The 18,431-nt window shown below is 40.7% G+C and overlaps 1 protein-coding gene across 1 annotated transcript in view; it reads right to left on the bottom strand.

Annotated features, from left to right (window-relative positions):
- The window catches only part of ARHGEF38 (Rho guanine nucleotide exchange factor 38), a 147,373-nt gene that overhangs the window by 54,363 nt on the left and 74,579 nt on the right, over nt 1-18,431 (bottom strand). Inside the window, exon 3 of the mRNA XM_005681342.3 lies at nt 18,243-18,366. Coding sequence (XP_005681399.2) covers nt 18,243-18,366 — 124 coding nt within the window. The remainder of the gene's footprint in view (nt 1-18,242; nt 18,367-18,431) is intronic.

The raw sequence follows: 18,431 nt of genomic DNA on the forward strand, positions 1-18,431 counted from the left end.
GCTGCATTTTATGCCCATGTTAGTCCTGGTTGGGGGGTGAGGAGCAATAGACAACATTGAATCACCTTCTTTTCTCCCTTTTTTTTTCTTTTTCTTTGCACTGTCCTCCTTCTCTTCTGTTTTCATCCCTTTCCTCTTTTCTTTTATAAAATAAAGGATAATGAGCTTAATGAAGATGGGTAGCAAAAGAAAGCTGGTTTTCTCAGATCATGCACTTGGCTGGTATAAACATAGTCCTGGTGTAAACAAAGAAAAAGGGCATCCCTCACCACCTGCTTCTACGAGGGTTGTCCTCATGCCCACCCTGAGAGGAATTCAGGATGAAAAATCACCTGAGGCACTTGGTGCTTTGGATAAACAGGCCCTTTGATAGTTGGGTGTGTGTCTCAGGAAGCATTTCAATGACCCCAGACTCTTGCATCTTGCCATTCATAGAAAAGCACCAAAAACTTGGAATATCTGTTCTTTGTGACTAGTAACAATCTTTTACCAAGATGTATGCTTGATTGCATGTATGTCCTAGCTCCCAAAATCATGTTTGAATTGGCTTTTCTTCCCCCTCTTTGGCATAGTTTCTTCAGAGCCACTGAGAGGTCATCTCCTGGGCTAGAGCCCTCGGTAAGTCCCTGAATAAAACTAAAACTCACGACTCTTACTTTGTGGGTTTTTCTTACATTGTGGGTTTTTCTTTGACATGCGTTAAAGGCTACACTTAGAATCAGTCTGTATGGTACGGGCCAGGCCGTGCAACAGACTTGGACAGGTTATGACTTGGACAAGTTATTTTTTACTCTTTGAATCTATCTCCTCATCTATAAAACAGAGACATTAATAGATCCAGTTTCTTAGGGTCATTATAAAATTAAAGAGATAGTGTATGCAACGTTCAGATTACAATACATAGATAGCAAATGCCCAGAATGGAGCAGATATTGTCAGTTTGTTAGAGTGAGTGCATGCATGCTCAGCCGCTTCAGTTGTGTCCAACTCTTTGTGACCCTATGATATCTTCCCTGGTGGCTCAGAGGTTAGAGTGTCTGCCTCCAATGCAGGAGACCCGGGTTCAACCCCTGGGTTGGGAAGATGCCCTGGAGAAGGAAATGGTAACCCACTCCAGTATTCTTGCCTGGAGAATCCCTTGGAGGGAGATGCCTGGTAGGCTACAGTCCACGGGGTCACAAAGAGTCGGACAAGCCTGAGCGACTTCACTTACTTACTTTGTGACCCTAAGGACTGAAGCCTGCCAGGCTCCTCTGTCCATGAGATTTCCCAGTCAAGAACACTGGAGCAAGTGGCCATGCCCTCCTCCAGGGGATCCTCCCAACCCAGCAATCAAACCTGCATTTCTTATGTTTCCTGAAATGGCAGGTGGATTCTTTACCACTAGTTAGAGATATTTTTGGAGAGTGAAATTTCAGGTTCTAGGTCAATTATTTTTCTATTTATTTTACTAACATTTCCTGAGTTTGTCTGAAACATATGCAATGAAGCTGAGGAAAATAAACTATTTTCTCTTATGTGAAAATTGGCCATCATTCCTGTCACAAATTAGTTGGATAATACTATAAACCAGTGTTCTGACTATTCATAAAGCAATTTTGGGCTAATTATGTCCAGGCATTTAAGGAGTCCTTTTTGATATATGATGAAATGGGATCTATCACTGATGGCTCAAGTACATATTGGACAGTAGTTTGACTTAATTGTCACTTCATCTAATAAAAATGCATCCACTATCCAACCCAGAATTGTGTTAAGGGGATTTGGGAAACACAGAAGAAATATGTAATAGATCTGCTCTCAAAAACATTGCAAATCTGGGACTGATAATGATTAGGACTGAACTGATTGCAAGTGATATGGACTGCTAATCTGGGTCTATTATAATAACAAAGGCATTCTTCCTACAGAAATAAAAGTGCCCTTTAGATTTTCAACATACTTTGGTTACATTAACTGCTTGAATCCTTATACATATGAGGAGAAAGGGGCTTATTTATCCATATTAAATAAGGATGGACAAATCTAACTTCAAAACAAATAAATGGTTTTTCCACAGTTCTATCAGGAGGTGGAGAGCCAGGATTAGAGGCCACATTCTCCTCATTTTCTCCTTAGATTTTAGCCCTCCCCATAGGAGAGTTTTGCTGGATGCTGGACACAGTTGGCAGCAACACTGGAGTCAGAATCAGAAATCATTGTCTAGGATTGTGTGGTGACTACAGGAATGACTTAAAAAAAATCTATTTGAGCCTTACTTCTTTCATTTGTAAAATGGAGAAAATAGTTACACTTGAGATGAATTTGAGAATTAAATGAGATGTGGATGTAAAATCAGCTGGCACCGACTAGTTCCTCCATATATGTCACTTGCTTTCTAATGCTGCTCTACTGTCTCCAGAATTAAAACACTACTTCTTCAACTTTTAAAAAATTTTATGGAAGTGTAGTTGATTTATAATGCTGTGTTAGTTTCAGGAGTACAGCAAAGTGAATCAGTTACATACATAAATGACTAGTGTGTATATATATATACACACACATTCTTTTTCACATTCTTTTCCCATATAGGTTATTACAGAATATTGAGTAAAGTTTCCTGTGCTATACAGTAGGTACTTGTTAGTTATCTATTTTATATATAGTAGTGTGTTAATATGTTAATTTCAATCTTCTAATTTATCACTTTCAGTCATATTCTCCCTTTGATAGCCATAAGTATAATTTCCAGATCTGTGACTCTGTTTCTGTTTTGTAAATAAGTTCATTTGTATCATTTTAAAATTAGATTTCACATATAAGTGGTATCGTGGGATTTGCCTTTCTCTGTCTGACTTATTTCGCTTGGTATAATAATCTCTAGGTCCATCCATGTTGCTGCAAACGGCCTTATTTCATTCTTCTTTATGGTTGAGTAGTATTCCATTGTATATATGTACCAAATCTTCTTTATCTGTTCTTCTGTGGATGGACATTTAGGTAAATTTCATGTCTTGGCTATTGTAAATAGTGCTACAAAGGATATTGGCATACATGCATCTTTTCGAGATATGGTTTTCTCTGGATCTATGCCCAGAAATGAGATTGATGGATCATACGATAAGTCTATTTTTCATTTTTTAAAAAACCTCTATACTGTTCTCCATTTTACATTCCCACCAACAGCGTGGGAGGGTAGACTTTTCTCCACACCCTCTCCAGCATTATTGTTTGTAGATTTTTTGATGATGGCAAGACTTCCCTGATGGCTCAGATGGTAAAGAATCCTCCTGTGATGCAGGAGACTCGGTTCGATCTTTGGTTCGGGAAGATCCCCTGGAGGAGGGGCATGGCAACCCACTCCAGTATTCTCACCTCCAAAATCCCATGGACAGAGGAGCCTGGTGGGCTACAGTCCATGGGGTCGCAAAGAGTCAGATATGTCTGATCAGCTAAGCACATTCTGACCAGTGTGAGATAATACCTCATTGTAGTCTTGATTTGTATTTCTCTAATAATTAGTGATATTGAGCATTTTTTCAGGTGCTTTTTGCTCATTTGTATACTTTTTTTGGGAGAAAAGTCTATTTAGATCTGCCCATTTTTTGATTATTATTTTTTTTAATATTGAATTTCATGAGCTGTTAGTATATTCTGGAGATTTTCCCTTGTTGGTTGCTTTATTTGCAAATATTTTCTCCCATTCTAAGGGTTGTCTTTCCATTTTGTTTATGATTTCCTTTGCTATGCAAAAGCTTTTAAGTTAATTATGTTCCATTTGTTTATTTTTGTTTTAATTTTACTAAGATACTAATAGTTTTAAAGTATTATAAAGTGTTATGCTATTTTCTAATTTGTGCATGCTAAGTCATTTCAGTCATGGCCAACGATTTGCAACCCCATGGACTGTAGCCCACCAGGCTCCTCCGTCCATGGGATTCTCCAGGCAAGAATACTGGAGTGGGTTGCTGTGCCCTCCTCCAGGGGATCTTCTGGAACCAGGGATTGAACCCACATCTCTTACTTCTTCCGCATTGGCAGGCAGGTTCTTAACCACTGAGCCACCTGGGAAGCCCATTTTCCTAATTTAAATACAACTAATAAAAGATGTTTCTTTCTTTTCATTTATGGGATTTCCCTATGATTACAGTTAGACTCTGCATGTGTGTATATGTTTTACTTGGGGTTTTTTTTTTAATGTTTTCTTGGACTTGTAAGAAAATGCAGTGACTGGAAGCATTTTTGGAACTGAAGGGATGAGGGCTTCTTATTAGATTTTTGGGATTTTACTGAATTGATCCTCTTGCCAGTGAAGGTCTTGTAGATTCACCCTTCACTACAGTTAGCAACACAAATAGTAAGAAAAGAGAGTAGTGAAAAGACAGTAGTTAAAAGAGGAGAGAATAAAATAGGACAGTGGCTAAATTTAGGGTTGGGCATAAAAAAAGGCAAAAAGGCAAGCCTTCCAGTCACTGCAGCAGGCAGCAAATGGGAGCGAGGGCTTTGGCTGGGCTCAGGAGTTAAGGCTCAGATGGGCTTGGCAGTAAGTCAGTAAGGGTGAACCTGAATACCTGCAGCCCAATGCCAGAGAAAATTGTAAATATGTATGTTCACTACAAAGCAGCTTAGAGTAGAGACAAAGGAAGAGAGAGGTCTGGACCATCTCATAAATCCACAATGGGATCAAGTCAGAAAGTCAAAACACAAAGGACAAAGGCATTTATTTTACACACAATGAAACCATTAATTGTAAATTGTCTTGTATTTTCTTTAAGAGAAATGTTCTAGCTTGAAAAAATTTATAGCTCTCTCCTGAACAGCAGAGTTGAATTTTTTACTCTTTTCCAAGTAAAATTCTGTTGGGCCTCTAATAACAATGATTAAGGTTAAAAGATATTTAAGCGCTCTAATTGAAAGTCATCTATTCACCCAGAGGCCAAGCACAATACTGGCAGGCAGAATATTTGATTCCCCTCCCAGCCCTACCAATGTATTCTGCTTCATAATAGTGCAGATGAAGCGACGTGTCTTGCAGCAAAAAAAAAAAAAAAAAGATTCTGTTTCCACGGTAACGTAACTCTGGGCTGCGTTTCTTCAGTGGTGAAGGACAACTGCTCTGCTACTGTATGTGAGTTTGAAGGGATGATTAAGAGTGGAGAAGGGACTGAGCCAAGATCGGCGAAGGTAATTTCCCTCCTGGATATCTGTCACAAAAGCACCAGAATCCTATGAAATAAATATAACTATCGTGTGCTTCTTTTTAAAAAATTCTGCATCCCAAGACTTTCTACACTGGCTTCCCCTCAGAATACCTGCCATGCAAAAGGAGGAAGAAAATGCACTTTTAAAAATGCACTTACTTATCTCCGTTAAGAACAACTCTCAGGATTATTGAACACATTTTATGTCCTGGCATCACTATCCTGTGGGGCACATTGCTCCCTTCACTAATGTAGACAGATTCATGTTTTTCTTCTTGGCCCACCTCTTCTTTACCTCCAGACTCTCATGTCCATCCCTAAGATGTAGTATTCTGACCCCACTTCTAGATGAACTTCCCTCGCAGATAGGTGATCTGGGGTGAAACCAATGATGCCCCAAAAGCCTATCAGAGGCCTTGTTTAGGAAAGTGGCATAAAAGGAAACGAAGCAGTTATAGTCTTTATTTAGTTCATCCTAATTTGATAGCCATTTAATGAGTGCCTGTGGTGGTGCATGCTCAGTCATGTCTGACTCTTTGTGACCCCATGGACTGTAGCCCACCAAGCTTCTCTGTCCATGGGATTTTCCAGGCAAGAATACTGGAGTGGGTTGCCATTTCCTCCTCCAGGGGCTTTTCCCGGCTCAGGGATGGAACCGGGGTCTCTTGCATCTCCTGCTCTTTGGCAGTGGATTCCTTATCACTGCGCTACCTGGGAAAGCCAGTGAGTGACCAGCATGCCCTAAAGTACTTTGGTAGGTCTGCAGAGAAAAAGAATCAACACTTCCCTCAAGGGACTTATGAAGGTCAGCAAAGGATAGAGAAGAGTAAACTCCATTTAGCATGCTATGGGAAAAGAATGACAGTAACTATAAATACAGAGGGTGAGCCATTCTGCTCTTGAGAAACTTTGAACTCTTTCCGTAAGAGTCTACCCTTGAAGTAGGAGCTATGAGGAAGTACAAAAGCACAGAGATGCATGGAGGAAGCAAGTTCTGCTCAGAAACTGCAAGTGATCTCAGTTGGCTGGCACACCTGGGGGGAGGTTTCAGCAGAAGCTGTATAGGTAGGCAGGGGCCAGACCATGGGAGACTTTGTGCATCATTAAGAAGTTGGAACTTTAACCTGAAGGTCATGGAGAAGCACTGATGGAGTTTAGGCAGCAGATTAACATGATGAGACTGTATTTTAGAAAGTTTGCTGTGGGAGTTAGTTATCTGAACAATGGAATTTGAGGGAGGAGTTAGGGAGATAGGAAAAGAGAAACCAATTGAGAGGCTTCTATAACTATACAAGAAATAAATAATGAGGCTAAAGTAGAATGTTACAGCGGTTGAGAGAATGCTCTCAAATCAATTGCCTGGTATCAGATTCTGGTTTTACCATTTACTCATGTGACATTTGGGAAAATTACCTGATTTCTCTGTTTCTTAATTTCCTCATCTATAGTAGGAAATAATCATAATGGTAGGGTTGTTTAATGATTCAATGAGTTAAAATATGTAATGTGTCTATCTTGGCATGTGCAAATGTTCATTAGATATTAGTTATAACCATGAGAGCAAAATCAGGGAGGATGAAGAAGAGAGAAGAAAAAACGTACATTGACCTTGTAAGAGATGAAGAGGATAACTCCAGGCATATCTCAGGAAGCGGTTTCAGTAAACATGTGGATAGACAATGATGATAAGATAAAGAGGGTGTTTTTATGGGAAGACAACAAGTTTAATTTTAGAAGTATTGACTTTGAGTCACCCATAGAATATTAAAGTGAAGAGCCCTTTATGGAATTGCAATATGAGTCTGGGATTCAGGAAATAGAAGATCTAGAAAAGAGATTAGGGCTTTCCTGGTAGCTCGGCCGGTAATCCTCCTGCAACGCAGGAGACCCTGGTTTGATTCTTGGGTCGGGCAGATCCCCTGGAGAAGGGATAGGCTATCCACTCCAGTATTCTTGGGCTTCCCTTGTGGCTCAGTTGGCAAAGAATCTGTCTGCAATGCGGGAGACCTGGGTTCAATCCCTGGGTTGGGAAGATCCCCTGGAGGAGGGCATGGCAACCCACTCCAGTATTCTTGCCTGGCGAATCCATGAACAGAGGAGCCTGTTAGGCTACAGTCCGTGACGTTGCAGAGTTGGACATGACTGAGCAACTTAGCACGCACACATCTTATTTGAGCTGGTAAGGTTTTGTTCTTTAATTTTATGTTTAGATAAGAGGATGGGCGGTCTGTAAACTCACTATGATAATCACTTCTTGATGTATGTAAATGAAATCATTATGCAATACACCTTAAACCTATACAGTGCAATATATCAAGTATATCTCAATGAAACGGGAAGGAAAAATTCTCAAGCATAAACTGCGATCTAAGATCTATCCCAAAAGGCAGTTCTCCAGTTCGGAGTAAAACCTGATTGTCAGGACAGAGCATTCAGAATACAGAGACGGGAGTAGGACTGCTCCGAGGATGGAGTATGACCCCCTTCCAGAAAAGAAGTTCTGAGATCTGAGCAAGATAATACAGGCCTCTGAATGTCACTTCCTGGGTGAGTGAATATGCCATCCCCAGATGAAAAAGCTTTCCTGGCAGCTTGCACCAGACTGACTGGGAGAATTTCTCGTGGTCTGCTGTCCTCCCTGGATGGGAGCCCAGCCCCTGGGACTAAACAAGGCTGCAGTTCAGCCAGCCCAAATGCCTGGTGTATGTGTTTTATTCCTTTTATTCTGAGCCTCCTCTGTTCTCCAGGGGAAGGCAAAATGAGGAGGGAGGTGAGAAGGAAGAGGTTGGAGAGTAAATGCAGCTTACAGAAGCCACTATCCTTTGCCTTTGGTCTTATTCAGTTCCTGCCTCACCTGGGGATAACACTGACTACTGAGAGATACTCCAGGGACGCTAGTTAGGGTTATGAAATCCAAACCCAAGTGCCAGGTGGAATGTGCAGCCACAGGATTCAAACAAGCATGTCCCTTGAGTATCAATTGTATAAAGATATTTGAAGGAAAAAAAACCACATTATTTTCATGTGAAAGGATAGCATGGAAAATTTACTTGAATTCTTAAGATAAAATGAGATTTCAAATTATTTCATGCCTGTGGCTGTGGCTTCAGGTTGGAACTCCACATTCCCTGGGGCTCATGAAATTTCTCTTCTGATGTTAGGAATTATTCGGTTAAAAATTTTCAGAAGTGCTGCTGCTGCTGCTGAGTCACTTCAGTTGTGTCCGACTCTGTGAGACCCCATAGACAGCAGCCCAGCAGGCTCCCCCGACCCTGGGATTCTCCAGGCAAGAACACTGGAGTGGGTTGCCATTTCCTTCTCCAATGCATGAAAGTGAAAGTGAAGTCTTTCACTCTTCGCGACCGTCCGACTGCAATCCGTCCATGGGATTTTCCAGGGAAGAGTGCTACCGTATGATAAATTCAGAAAAGTGTGTTCATTGGATTTGACAGTTCTGGGGTCTCTGGTGATGTGGTAACAGCAATTTTAGAGAAGTGGTTTTAGGAGGGCACAGGGTGAGACCAGTAAGAGGTTGATAGACCATAAAAGGAAAAAAAGAAAAAGGAAGGGAGCCAGAGCAGATGGTGGGGTCCTGTCCCATGATCACAGTGCATCCAGTGCCAGGGAGGGCAATGTCGTAATTGTGCTGGGGTCTCTCAAAGGAAAGGCTATTCCATCACTGACAGTGTAACAGATGGGCAGGATAAACTGGGGAGCAATAGTAGGCAGTAGTGATGGACAGTATGTAGTATGTAATAAGACCTATATTAGGAAGAGCTAGGGCTCCCTTATAACTGTGTCTAGAATTAGTGATGCTGTTTGGAGAAACTCAGGCTCTAAGCTTTTTCATCTGAACAGTGAGATGGCTGGATTGGAACTGGGCTTCCCTGGTGACTCAGATGGTAAAGAATCTGCCTGGAAGGCAGGAGACCTGGTTTCGATCTCTGGGTTTGGAAGACCCTACGAAGGGAATGGCAACCCACGCTAGTATTCTTGCCTGGAGAATTCCAGGGACAGAGGAGCCTGGTGGGCTACAGTCCATGGGGTCACACAGAGTTGGATAAGACTGAACGACTACACTTTCTTTTCTTTTTAAGTATTAGTCTAGCACTAACACTCAAGGATAAAACTGTTTATTTTGATAATAACTCAAGGTCTCTTCCTGAACCTTTTTGACTTCCTGGATACCTTAACTCCATGTTGGGATTTTTATAACAACTCACACATTAAGGAAACATTGGTTCTCTGAGAGTTGAACGTTAAAACGTTTCTGCTGCCTAGGTCGGGAAAAGGTACAATAACTTTCCCTCCTCAGGAGTGATAATGCTAAGGACCCCATTCTCAGACCACCTTGGTAAATACCTCTCTTGAGAATGCTTGCCTCTGCTAGTTGCTCTTCGCCACCTACCAGCCTTGGAAAATGACACAGGAGGACTTGGTAACAACAAGAGCAATGACGATCACTGTATTCCCTCAGTGTACCAACTGGCATCCTGGGTACTGAGCACTGTCTCCGCCATTCATTTCATTCATTCACCAAGTACTTATTGAGGACACTATTCTAGGTGCTGGTAATACAACAATAACAAGACAGACAGGAATCCACCCCCCCTACCTGGGGCTTGGGTCCTAGACAGGTGCACACTCTGTCTCTCCCCTCTGCCACCAAGGTCTGGCCATCCCCATTGGAAAAAATGAACCAGTGAACCTGCTTTCTGTTGCCAGTTGCTTATCCATTCTCTCATCTTCCAAACTTTTATTGTTTGGACCACAAATGCACCCAGTTAAAAATACTAACCTTTTCCCCAGTCTCTGGTAGTGCAGGTGGTTAAGTCTGTGTGTGTGTGTGTGTGTGTGTGTGTGTGTGTGAGAGAGAGAGAGAGAGAGAGAGAGAGGGAGACAGACAGAGATGGAATAATGTGTGTGCAAAATGAGATCATGAGGTATAGGAGAAGTCACTGGGAAAGCTTTCTATTTCCCCCAAGTGAAAAAAGCCAGAGCAGGAGATGGTTTTGCTCTTATTACCTGCAGGAAGCATGCTTGGTAGTGGAGTAACCATCTTGAGGCCATGAAGCCAAATACCACAAGTTAAGTACTGGGAAGAAAAGAGCTGGAAGTAGCCAGCAAGTAGCTGTCTCTGTTCTAGGCTATTGAGTTACGGATTTCTTGTTATGTGAGGGAAAAAGCTAAGTCCTTTTGGTGAAGTTTCTATTCCAGGCAGGCAAGGGTTATTCTCACTGATCAAGCGACTTGCCCCAACACGGAGGCAGCAGTGATGGAGCCAGAGTCAGGGCACTGATCTGGCTACATTCTTGCCAGGCTCTTGTGCCCCTCAAGTGTGGCATCTCTGCTAACAGCTTTTCCTTCTGGCTTCCTAACAGTTGGGAAAGTGTTCAGGGACTCACAGCACTCTTACACTCACAGAAGTTTGGGACTTCTGCGTGTATTCTGTACAATATCTGACTTCCCACCACTCCTTTCAAGGCTAACAGCACAACTCAGCCAGTGACCCCCAGGAGCCAGTTCCACATTGTAGAACTTCACTTTCTCCTCAGAGAACAGAACTACAAAACTTGTTACTAAGCCCTCCCGGTTTTCTTTTTATTATGAGAAATAAGTCCTGGTAGACCTGGGGCCCAGCCTGACCTCGCTCAGGAGACCGGAGGTCCAACTTTTGCATTGTATCCTGGTGACTGCCTCCTGCTGATTTTTCCTTTCCTCTGTGGATTTGTGTGTACTTGACCTTGAACCACCCCTCTCCACCTTTCTTTCTGAAGCTGACAGCTTTCTTGTTACCGACAGTATTTGGAATAAAACGCCCTGACCTTTCACTGCTGTGTCTGGGTCTCTGTCCACCTGCTGGCCTCACATATCCCACTGAGCAGGGGTGAAGCTCCCAAACCTGCCCTCACTGATCAGGATGAACAAGGCCAGGCCTTTCCATGTTCTGAGTAACACACACACACATACGCACACACACACACATGCACACACACACACACACGTGCATGCGATATAATAGTACCAGATTCAGGTGAACTACTTTGTGGCATCTCCCACACAGCATCATTGTCAATGACTAATCTCTTTTCACAGAATCACTGCTAAGGGCACAGATTCCTGCTTCAGGGACATACAAGAGACACAGCTTTAGGAGAACAAAGCACTGCCGCAGAGTAACAGTGCTTCACCCACTCCATCTTCAAAGAACAGAAAGCTCTATACCGTATTTGTCTCCGAGGATAAACTCACCCTGAGGAAAAAGCATGTGAGAAACTGTAATTCCTATACCACAAGCTTCCGTCAGCTCTGGTTCTCTTTACCCGGTGTGTGAAGTAAGCAGAGAAAGTAACCAACCTCACACATGTTCAGAACTCAGTCTTTTAAAAATACTTTGAAACATTACGACATTGTTGAAAATTTATAGAAGAGGACATAGCCCTGTTTTGGTTCTCTGTCACTATGTAACAAACCACCCTAAAAGTTAGTGTCTTAAGACCAGCCACCATTTGATCTCTTCTGATTCTGTGGGTTGGCAGGTATCAGCTCAGCGGTTCTGCTTTACTTGAGGTTTGCTGGGGCTGCTGTCATTCAGGGGCTTAACTGGCTGGCTGGTCCGAGATGGCTCATTCCCAAGCCTGGGTGCCTTGGCAGGGAGGCTGGGACAGTGGGACCACTTTCTCACTAGGATAGTCTCAGCTCTAATCTTTCTCCATGTGATATTCCACTGGGGTGGCTGGATTTCTTAAATGGCAGGCTCCCCAAATCAACAAAATGTAGAAACGTCCAGCTTTCTCAAGGCTATGCCAGCCTTAAGACTTCGGCACAGGGTCTCTTCCTATGCATTGTATTAGCTGATGACTCTCAGGACCATCTAGAGTCGTTATGGGACCAGACTGCATGGCAGTGTGAATACCAGAAGGCACAGTTCCTTGAGGACCACTACTGTAATTGCTGCTCACTTTCAAATGTGGAAATGATACTCGGTATCTCAAATCATCCTCCATAGGAGGAAACACGTTGCCAAAGTATCAATAGATAGATAAATTATCAAGATGCACAGATATTGGGAACACCTGGAAACCACACACGCCCAGGGATCTTTGATTGAAAAACATGATCAGGATCTCTAAAAAGTTCACATTTTGTATATAAGAAATCAAGCTTTGTGAATAGGTGTGTATGTTTAATATTCTCAGGGTCGTAACAAGTTAGTAACATCGTGCATTGGCTACTGATGAAGGATGGGCACTGGTTATCATCATATACATTATTTTATTTAATCTTCATAAACACTCTGTGGGATAGGTATTATTGCCTCAAATTTAGTTCAGTGGGGTTTGTGACTCGCCTGCAAGCCCACATCTAGCAACTGCTGAGCCTGGATATAAACTAAATCAACCTGAGATTGCAGCCTGTGTGTTCTCCAACTCTGCACTATCACTTTACTTGTTTGGTCCTGGTTTACTATTCATTTGTTACAAAATGATCTTTAAGTGGAAACAAGAGTCCACTTCTCACACTCCCTTTCCTAAACATTTCAAACCCATTTCCTATCTAGGCAGGTTGCCTAAGTCAAGATTTTAAAATCCAGTTTCTGTCTTGGCATGATAGTCCAGACAATTTCCCAGTGTTCTCCGATCTACAAACATGTGCTTTGCTGTGCTTAAACTTGAACCTCATCCAAATCCCAAGTTTTTTTTTTTTTTTTAATTGAGTAAAGCTCTCCTGGCTTATCTATGTACCAGGAAAGTTTCTCCTTTGGCACTAGAACTGTGAATCACAGACCATTTTGTGCGATCTAAGGACAAAGAAATGGAACAGCTGTGCTTTAGGAAGCATGATTTTGGAAAATGTCACCCCAAATCGGTTTACCTTTTGGAAAGCAAGATGAAAGATTTAGTGATGGAAAGTGGCAGTGAACTCCATTGATATGGCGACTTGTTCTCCTTGTCACTATGCTCCAGTCATATTGAACTGCTGTCCTTTATAGGAACTTCCCATATTCTTCTGCCTTCTGCCTCTGTGCTATGTCATTTGAGAAGTCCTTTGCTCAAATCTCCATCTTTGTAAATTCAAGTCCTCGCTTAAAAGCCACCTTCCAAATCAAGTTTTTCTTTATTATCTGAGCTGAATTAGTTAATCTCTTCTCTGTATCTTAGCTCTATCTTCTCTCTATTAGTTAGCTGTTGATGCAGGAAATCACCCCCCTTCCCCACCCCAAGGAAATTTTAAAGGCTTAAAACAACACCATTTATCTGCTCATGATTCTCCAGGTTGATGATATGAGTAGAGCTCAGCTGGGATGGCCTGTTTCCTTGTGGTGTTAATGGGATTTATTGATACGTTTGCAGTCTGTAGCATGAAGTCAGCTGGCCAAGGAGGGCCTGACTCACATGTTCAAGGCCTTGGCTGTGTTGACTGGCCTGACTGGGTTGCTTGAAACTTCTCTCTCTCGAGGCAAACAGTGACTGTCACAAGGCCATTGTAGAATATTACTTTTGTTGGTCAAAGAAAGTCATGAAGCCAGGCCAGATATAAAGGGTAGGGAAATTAAAATCATGCCTCCAACTCTTTCAACTACGGTCTTACTGGTTTACTTTTTATTTTCATAAATTTTATATAATCTTCCTCAGTATTGCAATTTCTCCTTAGTAAACTTGAAATTGTGAACAACTTCAGTTGGGTTTTCTCTGCAAACCATTATATTTTAAGCATTTTGAATTACTTTTATGTTTTTGCAAAAATAGTGCCAGTAGTTTTCAAATATCCCTCACTCATTTTCCCCAATATTCCATCAACATAGTACAATTTTCAGTACTAGGAAATGACATTTGCTCTAATACTCTTAACTAAAGACTTTACTTGGAATTTTGACACTAATGGTATCGTCCCATTCTAGTCTATACAGGCTCCCACTTGCATTTTTTTTGTTATCTCCTCCCTTATCTTCTGCGGTCTTCAAGAGCTCCTCCGCAGCCTACAGTGTCTTTAATGACTTTGGCATTTTACAACCATATTAATCAGTTACTTTCAGTGTCTTTCATTTGAATTTGCTATTGTCTAATGTTTTCTAATGATTGGACCTAATTGCACATCTTTCTGGACAAAAGTACCGCAGATATGATGCGGTGCCCTGTGTCACAGCGTTCATGAGATGAATGTGTGTTATTTCCTGCTACTGTTGACCTTGATCACTCGCTTGGTTAAGATACTCGTTGCCTGGTTTCTCAGGGAAAAGTTACCGTCTTTTCCTTTGAAGTTAATACTTATGTTGGAGACACTTTGAAACTATGAAAATATATTTCTCCTCAAACTTTCACTCAATAAATATGGCATCACTCAGCAGCATCTTCTGTAATAATTATGACTATGACTATAGTTTTGACCTAATGGAGATTTAAAATTTTCCTCTTTCCTTTATATTTACTTGTTGAAATTTAAGTAAGGAAGAGCTTTCCTTTCTCCTCATTTATTCATATCAGTGTGGACTCTGTTTTGTTCTGTGGTTAAAATCTAATGCTAGCATTATTTATTTGGCTGCTCAAATATAAAAACCATAATATTTTTAATTGTGAAAATACTTTCCTCCTAACACAGAGGCACCTCATAAGCTCAGAGAAAGTTCTACTAAATGTAAGATATTAAAATTCAGATTATATATCTCTCTATATTAAAATATATAAATATTTGAGCTTAAATATTTTCAAAGTTCTTGTCTTCTTGCTTCCATTTTCTCTTCTCTCTTTTTGCAAAGTGAAACTCATTAAACAAGTTGTTTCTCTCTGTGATTTTGAAATATTTTTCTAGATATTGTGAAATCTGATATAGGGTACATAACTTTATCCTACTAAATAGAAGTTCTGCCAAAGCTTCTTTTCATAATTCAAGTCTTCCAAAATACAATTACAAAGTTTCACAATTAAATCTTTTATACAATATGATCTCTCATTGTTTAATTATCTTTCAGTTAATTCCTTGTTTCCCTAGGGACAAATTTTGTTTTCAGTAATTGCAATCGTGAAGACTAACAAACTGAAGTTACTTTTTCCATCGGTTTGTTGAATATCTTAACTAAAGACTTCTAACTGATTTTGAACAATATGCAATTTCTAAAAGCCAGTTAGTGACCAACCAACACCAAAAAAAGTGTGCATATTGTCTGAATATTATATATAGTTCGCTTCAATTTTATATACATAAAACTACATATGAACTTTAACTCCAGTTACCATTTCAATAAATAGAATATGACCGGTATATTACATACACACTACAATACTTCTGGTCCATAGATTTCTTACTTTAGTAAAAAGCATTTTACTGTGATGCTCCACCAAAATATGTATTCATATGATAATCTGCATGAACACATTGCATTTTCTGAATTAAAGTCAACAGTAGCATTTACAATATGGTCAGAAAATCACCTTTGACACAAATGGCCTCCACTTCCTACACGTATTTCATTTGCATCTAATCTTTAATTCTCTACGTGTCCCTCTAAACCCACTGACTGTCATTCTAGGGGCTTCATGCCTCCCGCTAGTCATGGCATAGGGCATAAGCCACCCAGTGTGGGTCATGACCCCTCTTGCTGCTCTACCCAGTGGCTGCAGAACTTATGGCATCAAGTACATCTCCTGCCCCCACCAGAACAGGAAGCAGTTAGCTCTTGCTAGCTGTTCATTTCCAAAAGGCTTCATTTTATCAGTCGATTCCCTGCGTGCTGTACTTCAAAGGAAGATATAAGTATCCTTGAGACTAGAAAAGGTTAGGAAAAGGGCGACGGGCTCTCTTTCAGAGTTTACCACATGAGAACTCTTTCAAATGCACCTGACTCTGCTAAGAGAAGCCATGTCAGAAATTAAAGTGTGATGAAGAGGTCTTACCAAATCTCTGTGGTGCAACTATAAATAACGATCATCCTTAAAAAATGAGGAAGTCCTGGACAAATGCTAAACTGGACTGGATGCTTGAACAGGTTAAAACCAAGATGTTCTAGACAAATCAGAATACAAGACTATTTACACCTGGAACTGTTTTTGATTCCAGCAAATACAACCAACCCCTACATTTTGTTTGTGCTTTTTCCACATTTCTCTTGAATCTGACTCCTATTTTCTATTCTCAGTGTATCCACATTAGCCTAGCTGCTTCTTACCACATGGCTAAATTATCTATGACTTGTTTATTTGGTCCAGGACTCATTTTCTCTTTCTATCCATTCTGTTCATACCTGCCATAGTTTCTTTTCTCCAGAAACTTTTGTGTCTCATCACATCCTTGCTGAAAAATCTTTTAATGGCTCCTCATTACCTGTAGAGTAAATCCCAAACTTTGATTCCAGGAACAGCTGGTCCCTGTTCTACACTTAACAGATTCATTTCTCACTCCTCCCTTACGTGAATCCTTTGCTCCAGCCCAGCTTGGTCACTCACCATTTCCTAAACACACTTGGCATTTGCTGTCCATGGTTTTGTTCTCGCTATTATTTCCACTCAGTCTTCTCAACATGGACCTCACTTACTGAAATCTGACTTGATACTTTAAGCCCAAGCAACATTTTCAAGAATTCTCTGATTCCCCATATAAATGTATTCTCTTTGTGGCCTCAAGTTCTGCAGTATATAATGGGGACATTTAATCACAAGAAATGACAATTAAAAACTGTCTGTGGGAGAATATTTTTAAGCGGGCTGGCCTTTTGACATATAAAACACTACAAATGGCCCAGGTTGTTTCACTTTTGTGTAAGATCAGTCTTACTTATTAAATTTTGGATCTTCCTTAAATATGAAACAAAATCAATTTCATGCCATTTTTCCACTGTGTGTGTGCATGCTAAGTCTCTTCAGTCGTGCCCAACTCTTTGAGCTCCTATTGACTGTAGCCCACCAGACTCCTCTGTCCTTGGGATTCTCCAGGCAAGAATATTGGAGTGGGTTGCCTTTTCCTCCTCTGAGGGATTTTCCGGACCCAGGGATCAAACCTGCAACTCCTGCAGCTCCGGGCAGGCAGATTCTTTTACCGCTGAGCTACCTGGGAAGCCCCATTAACAAAGACATAATGAGGGGGAATAAAAATATAAGGTGTGAGTGTGTGTGTGTCTCAAAGGAAGGACGCATATCAAACTGATAATAATGGTTATTTAAGGGGATGCTCGTTGCGTTGGTGGGTTGAATTACACTGTATACTCCCAAATTGTTTTAATATTTTGTAATGAGTAATATTGAATATTTTGTGTGAAACAGAAAAAAATGATTACAGCACATTAAAAAAAAATTTGGCCTACATGGCACTGTGTCTGTGGTATCTTGGTTGTGGCAATCGCCTTCAAGTAGTTCACAACACAGTATTTCCTTGATGCTCCTAAGAATCCTGGCATATGCTACTGCTTAATAAATATTCATTAGGTGATTTGATACATAAATGCCCAATGAATGGCGAATATAGAGGGAACAAAAATTTGACCCAACACTTTTCCAGTGATTTCTCTGTATTTTTTTTCAAAATCTTATCAGAATAAGAAAATTATCTATGACTGTGTGGGAGTAGAAACATATTTGAAAAGCAAACAATATAGAGAAAAAGGAAAAGCATGGAAAAGTAGTTGTTAAGTTTTAATGATCATATAAACTCTCCTTGCAAATGTTACAGTCCCAGAATCAGTGGATTCCTAGTTGTGAGATGAATGAGACACTGTGACTAAAATCAGTAAAGCTATTAAAGTATTTAAATGTTTAATTCTTTAAGAATCAAGTAACTGTTAGCCATAAAACTAAATAAGAGAACATCTGGAAGGCAAAGAGGTTGAAAGATTGGAAATTTAAAAAGCAAATGGCGTGCTTAGTGCTACTGAGGGACTTCAGCAAATAGATAGAAACCCTTGTGAAAATAAATACAGAGTGTGTGTAATTACAATGAGCCCTAAGATGCGTTTAGCATTTATATATCTCCTGGGAAGCTTGGTGAGTCAGAAACATAAAACCAAAGCAATGGGAGGCTATTAAAATATTATTTCCTGTTGTATTGGAGAACTTGAGACGAGAATAAACATACCGATTACTTGCATGGCTGGTTCTACGTCTGTCGTGGCCTCTTCCAACAATGACAGCAGCTTGGCTGATAGCTGATGCACCGATTCGATGTTACTAAACAAGCTATCCACATCCAGCCGATCAACCTGGAGAAATGCAAACACTGAGCACCAGCTGATGGAGAGAGAGATGCACGCTATTTAAGACGTTT

Source organism: Capra hircus, chromosome 6 (assembly GCF_001704415.2).
Source record: "Capra hircus breed San Clemente chromosome 6, ASM170441v1, whole genome shotgun sequence".
Lineage (NCBI taxonomy): Eukaryota > Metazoa > Chordata > Mammalia > Artiodactyla > Bovidae > Capra > Capra hircus.